The 6,406-nt window shown below is 36.4% G+C and overlaps 2 protein-coding genes across 5 annotated transcripts in view; both read left to right on the top strand.

Moving 5' to 3' along the window:
* The window catches only part of LOC111437386 (sm-like protein LSM2), a 3,289-nt gene extending 1,761 nt beyond the window's left edge, over window positions 1-1,528 (top strand). The window contains exon 3 of the mRNA XM_023075330.1: window positions 1,143-1,528. Coding sequence (XP_022931098.1) covers window positions 1,143-1,262 — 120 coding nt within the window. The 3' untranslated portion in view covers window positions 1,263-1,528. The remainder of the gene's footprint in view (window positions 1-1,142) is intronic.
* A 76-nt stretch (window positions 1,529-1,604) lies between these two features.
* LOC111437384 (RNA exonuclease 4) lies at window positions 1,605-6,272 on the top strand. 4 transcript variants are annotated; one of them, XM_023075326.1, is made up of 9 exons: window positions 1,605-2,175; window positions 2,417-2,440; window positions 2,650-2,700; window positions 2,802-2,953; window positions 3,023-3,156; window positions 3,698-3,909; window positions 4,002-4,208; window positions 4,447-4,527; window positions 5,668-6,256. In XM_023075326.1, exons 2-9 carry the CDS (start codon window positions 2,433-2,435, stop codon window positions 5,930-5,932), a joined length of 1,110 nt encoding a protein of 369 aa, XP_022931094.1. In that variant the 5' UTR covers window positions 1,605-2,175; window positions 2,417-2,432; the 3' UTR covers window positions 5,933-6,256. The 4 variants fall into 4 exon arrangements, with proteins under 4 accessions (XP_022931094.1, XP_022931096.1, XP_022931097.1 ...); XM_023075328.1 differs by having other exon boundaries at window positions 1,632-2,175; window positions 2,417-2,513; window positions 5,668-6,272; XM_023075327.1 differs by having other exon boundaries at window positions 1,635-2,175; window positions 2,417-2,566; window positions 5,668-6,272.
* The last annotated feature ends 134 nt before the right edge of the window (window positions 6,273-6,406 follow it).

Genomic DNA, 6,406 nt, shown 5'->3' with positions numbered 1-6,406 from the left:
TTTTTTTTTTTTTTTTTTTTTTTTTCTGATGATTGGAAGTGGGGAGGGTAACGAGGTTTAGGATTTTATTTGGTGCGAATTTGTTTTTGTTGTTACTTTTTTTGGGATCTTCCATCTCCTGTTCCGCTCAATTGTGAGGACTTTAGTCCTCTTTTATTCTTGTGAACTAAAATTTTGATACAAGTCGAAATGGCAAGTATATTAAACTGAATCCATTATATTGTACATATGATGGTTGGTTTTAGTTTCTTAAACTTAGGAACCAAATTGAAACTTATTTTCGAATTCAAGGACCAAAATTGTATTTTACCTTTGTTTGTTCTGGTTGGTTGCAAGTTAGCTAGTAAATGAAGGGATGATCTCGTGTACCTTTACACAGTTTGAATGAGATATAGATTTTTTGTTCTTGAGTCTAAATGTCAAGTAAATACATGGGTGAGAACACTCGCATAGTAATTATGCAAATATTTTAAATGCTGTTTATAAGTAGGGACTATCTTCAGACCAAGAACACTCATTTTGTATCAAGAACGTAGCTTTATAGATTATTTAACAAACACGTAGCCTAAGTACTGCGGTGGTCTTTTCTGATTGATTTCAAATCCTTCTGTGGCTCTGTTTATGTAGTAAGACCACAGTTTTTGGGGCCAGCATAATCATGCCACGATGTGTAAACTTTGGTTTAAAATGTATCTTGTGATGGGCTCGGGATACATAAGAACAAATTTTGAAGAGTAGGAATTTGATTTTTTTCCCAGCCTCTTGTTTATGTTTGTTGTGGAATGGGGTTTGTGTTTTTTCTCCTTTCTTGATTCAAATCCAATCTAAAATGTCACTATGGTCACTAAATAAATCAGAACTGTGGGTAATAGAAGGACATTGATGTTGGTTGCTGATTGTATGATTGGTGAATTCTGTTAAGTGACCAGAGTGAAATTTTAGTTTGGATTAAAAGGTATCTTGTGACCAGAGTGAAATTTTAGATTGGGTGTGTGAACCTTGTTTAAAAGGTTATGTGCTCAGGATACATAAGAACGAATTTCGAAGCGTGTAGGAACTTGTTTTTCTCCCAGCCTCTAGTTGTGTTACCTGTAACTTTGTTGGTATAGTTGTACTAATGGAGTTAAATTTTCTCATTTCAGCTTTCAGTGAGAAACTGCTTTATCAGGGGATCGGTGGTGAGATATGTTCAACTTCCACCGGATGGTGTTGATATCGAGCTGTTGCATGATGCCACAAGACGCGAGGCTCGGGGTGGCTAATGTCAGTTAGTTTGGAAGTTTGTATGGAATCTATTCATTGATTAGAGTGCACTTTTTAGTATACGACGTGAGACAATTAGAAGCTCGTACTTTGTGATCTAGCGACACTTTATTCTCTGTTCAACTATTCTCAAGCGAAAAATCCAATGACATTGTATTCAGCGGGTGATAGTGAAACCAGGGTTGAGGCCTTCCGGTGGACAAAAATGTATGTTTTGGTTGCTTCGGATTCACATTCAAACAATTGCATAAACAGTTGAAGTTTAAAGGGACGTCCCACACACCCTTGTATAACCCCCTGTTGCTACTTGCTAGAGCAAGACCAGATTAGTCCTTATAAATTATTGATTAGAAATTCATTTTTATGTTTCTTTCTGAAATAAATGGACCTTTTCCCTTCCATTTTCCCCCTCCCCAATCTCAGAGCCTCGGCACCCCGTTCCCCCGTCAGCCACCCAAAGCACCCGTCGCTGCTGGCCTTCCTTTCCCCCCCACCATTTCCCTCCTACTTTCTCTTATTTGAAAACTTTCAGATCTGTAAAAAGTTTAGAATATTGAGCTCTCGGCAAGCGGCGGACGTGAGAAAGTGCTATTTGATCTATTTTTTCCCTTTTTACATTTAATTTAAAATTAATCAGATATTTATTTTTTCGAAATTTTAATAACTAACTAAAATCTTACAAAATTCTTCCCACCCCTTGTAATTTTCAACCTGGGTGTTTTTGCTCGTTTAAAACTTCCTCTCTTGTTCGTATTTCTTTCCTTCAATCCATACAGAGTCTCCATTGCAGTAGGGTTTTCGAAAAAGCTTGTGAGAATGTGGGCCTGGGGCGGGAAACAACTCTTCCACTGCGTCTTCTAGCCAAACTATCACCACTAGCAGCTCTGCAGCGATCACGAACGATCTATTCAGGTGCGCTTCCACCAGTTTAATAATCCTTTGTCAAATTCGCTGGAGAGAGATTTATTTTCGATTTTTCTCGTAGTTCTTCTCTCAGCCATCCTTCGCTTTTCTATCGTCTGAAGTTTGATCATTAATTCTTTTAAGATTTACTTTACATTCTTGCAAAAAAAATAGCAACGTATTTAGTTATATTCCAAGTATTTTGTAATTTGTACATCTCTTCTCTTATCTGCGAAATTTCCTTTTGTAGTCCAACCAAAGAGTTCATGATAAGGTGGAGCTCGGAAATGACGCATTCCCCCAAACATCTTTTCCTTTTTAGCAATATCACTCCCATAAACCAATAAGCAGACACGGTTCTTAGGAGAGGGTTTCACTTTGTTGTTGTAGTATCTCTACGGTATATAATATTGTTGACTGACCATTCATAATGAGACTGTACTGCTATTTTACCTGAATTGAATTTGATTGTCTTCTTATTAGAAAAGAAGAAACTATCATGGCAGCTTCTATCACCACCAAAGAATGCCTAAGGTTGGCATCTTTTCATTTAACCCTCTGCAATTGTTTCCAATTTTTGTCTTATTGAGTACTTGACGTTGACGATGGAAATTATAGTGTATATTTGTTTACAGACATAAATGCTCTGCATGCTACAAGCAATATAAGAAGAAAGAGCATCTTATTGAGCACATGAGAGTTTCGTATCACTCTGTTCATCAGCCTAGATGTGGGGTCTGCCAAAAGCACTGCAAATCATTTGAATCATTGAGGGAACATCTAAATGGTGAGATATTTTGTGTATTTTTTGTGGTAATATATCATAACACCATCTTATTATAATCCAATCTCTTAGGTCCACTTTCAAAATCAAATTGTTCAAAAATTTTCTTGGAGCAAGGTTGTGGGCTTTGTTTGAGAGTACTTGATGATCGCACATCTCTCAGAGGGCATCAAGACATTTGCCGCTTAACAGCTCCTGTTCGCCAAGTCAGTCGCCTGTGCTCTATGCATCATATATGAAAATTAATAAAGTTACTGATAGTTCTCTTAAAAAAATAAGGTTACTGGTAGTATATATTTCTGGATCAATCTTGAAATTGAACCATTTATTATCAGTTTTTTTTTCTTAATGCGGAACCTACTTTCATGGAGAGAAATGAAAGAATATATACGTCCATACAAAACAAGAAAAAAAGAAAAAAAGAAGAAGAAAACAGCCCCAAAAAGGAGTCCAACACTAATTAAGAAAAGGACTCCGATCCAAAAGAGCAAGATCTAGTTGATATATATATATATATATATATATATATATATATATATATAAAGAGAAGCAAAGACCGATGCCCACAACGAGATATTAATGCTCAATATACCAAGCCTCACTTGCAGGTCTCATCAAGCCCCTAAAAAGCATTTGAACTTTTATTGAAAACGACCTCGATTAAGATTATTATTTATTAAAGTGCACAATATCTGAGCTTATGATATCATACATGCATTTCAAAATTTGATTGGGGTTCTGTTGTAGGGAACAAGTCTATTGCCAACTGATTTATCAGATTGTTATGATGAAGACCGTTCTGATCGAGGCCTTGGAGCAATAGCTATGGATTGTGTAATGGCTGGCGGTGGAAGTGATGGCACACTGGACATTTGTATTGGGATCTGCCTTGTTGATGAAGACGAGAAATTGATTTTCAATACTTTTGTACAACCACATATACCAATCACGAATTACAGGTATTTGTCTGTGTCTTTGTCTTGCTCTTGAAGGAAAGTTTTAGCTTTTAGAAACCAGCCTGTTAGATGCTCATATCCTGGTAATGTTGTAGGCATGAAGTAACTGGGCTAACGGAAGAACGTGTAAGGTATGCCATGCCACTGAAAGAAGTCCAAGAAAAAGTATTAAAAATCTTGTTAAATGGAGAAACCATCGAGAGATTGAGATTGAATGGTGGTAAAGCTAGGCTTCTTGTCGGCCATGACTTGGAGCATGATTTAGATTGCTTGAGAATGAATTATCCTGATCATATGTTAAGGTGAATTTTCTCTAACTTGGGTTGTAATTATGCGTAGATTAGTTTCACTTTTATTGAAAATGAGATGCATTCGAACTTTTAAGTGATCTGCATTTGATAACATGATTTTTTCTGGCAATAAATCCTGTCGTAGGGGGTTAATAATGTGTTTTTGCTCTGAATTTTACACGACATGCTTCTCTTTTTTTGTGCACATTATACTTGCACATTCACCTTTTGGCTGAAACATTTTCTGCAGGGACACTGCCAGATATACTCCATTGATGAAAACAAATTTGGTTAGCCATTCTCTCAAGTACCTTACTCGAACATATTTGGGGTAATATTCTTTGGTTCATATTGATTTAAAGAATGATAGAGTAATTTTTCGTTTCTTTCCAACTGAAGCAAGTATTTTATAAATAAACAAACATAAAAACTTAATTATTCTCTACAAAATGGAGGACGAGGGAAGTAAGATATCACCCAGCCAAAAACCTAAACCCCAGGAGTATGTGAAAAGCGACCTCTATCAAAATTATTATTTATTGATACAAAAAGGGAAAAGTTATGTAAAACTCTAAACAAATTACTCCAAGTGGGTGTTAGTCCCAGACTGGTCTTTAAAGTTTTTTTTGTTCCTCTCAAGACTGATCTAAAAGCCAACTTAAAGCTCTTGTAAGCTTGTAGGATTCCTCCATGGTATTTTTGCTAGACTATAAACCCGCCATCCAGAGAGGATCTAAGCGAGCAGGAAGGAATTTCACAACACCAACGAAATTATTGCGATTGCACATACATTTTTTCATCAACTCTTTTATGTTTATTCTTAATGCTTATCATTGTGCTCTAATACCTCACGGTCTGTCCATATCTGTTACGCTAGGTATTAGGTTGGGCTTAAAGATTAAATGCGTTCTTTATTAAATCTTAGATTTGTTCTTAATGCTTATCATTGTGCTCTGGGACCTCACGGACTCTCCATATTTGTTACTATAGGTATTAGGCTTGTTCAATGCTTAAAAAGTAACTATACTTTTAAAATGCTTTGGAAGACGTGTTCTAGTGCCGGTAATCAAACCGAGCCTTAGATATCAATAAGAATGAAAAAACTGTATCCAACACATCATCCTAGAATGTTTCTAGTTGAATATGAATTCCTTATTATTTTTTAATAAACTCCGTAAGGGTCAAGAAAATGAACTTGAAACCGGCTAAGCTAAGGCTAAGAAGAGCCGCCAAAGGCCAGCTGGCCGTTTTCCGCTTCATTGCTAACTCATGAGCAAATCCAATGTTCTGCATCTTCCATATTGAAGAATCAAATTCATTTGGCCTTGTATAGTGTGGTATTTTACACATAAAATTTGATCATGTGGGTGGAAAATGAGAGAATGTTGTCTTGGTAGGTGGTAGCATGTTTTTCTCTTTAATCTTGTTTTTAGCTTGTGAAGGATGATCTGTGAGGGCCATGGTTTTGCAGGTATGATATTCGGCAGGGTGTGCACGACCCCTATGAAAATTGTGTATCAGCGATGCGATTGTACAAGAGAATGCGCAGTCTTAATCATCATGGACTAGTTACGACACTGTTGATTGCTCCTCCCCTTGCTCAGTATGTTGCTCACAGTATTGATTCCTATAGTGCAAAAGATCTTGAGAAGATGACTCCAGATACACTTTATGAGCTATCGAGATCGAACTTTAAGTGTTGGTGTCTTGACTCGAGACGAGTAATGCAGACTTAGGATCAGATCATTTTCATTTTCTGCTGGGAAGAAAAGGCATAGACAGTACTCATATTGATGGGGAGAGGTGAGGTTGTTGGATGATGAAAAAGGGGGAAATGAGAAGGGAAGGTTGACCTGCTCTTTTGTATCTAGCCTTTCAAGACTTGAAACGATTAAAATGCACCTGTTCTATCGTATATTGGCGTCTTGCCAATTTATGGTTGTGTTTTAGGTCTCTGTTGGTGTTTGTTTCTTGATACAGACGTGTGTCGGAATGGAACGGACTTTAGAGGCATCTTTAGAAGTGTTAAATCAAATATGAAAATGATTCAATATTATTTACACTTTTCTTCGGGGGGAAAATTTGATTCTGAGGTTGGCAAGGTCTCTTATGAAAATTTTCTCTACGAACTGGGTCTCAGATATTACATCTGTGAAAATATATATATATATATATATATATATATATATATATATATATATATATATATA

Source organism: Cucurbita moschata, unplaced genomic scaffold, assembly GCF_002738365.1.
Source record: "Cucurbita moschata cultivar Rifu unplaced genomic scaffold, Cmos_1.0 Cmo_Scf00063, whole genome shotgun sequence".
Classification (NCBI taxonomy): Eukaryota; Viridiplantae; Streptophyta; class Magnoliopsida; order Cucurbitales; family Cucurbitaceae; genus Cucurbita; species Cucurbita moschata.
Note: the sequence above shows the minus strand (reverse complement) of the source record. Positions and strands in the feature narration are given on the sequence as shown.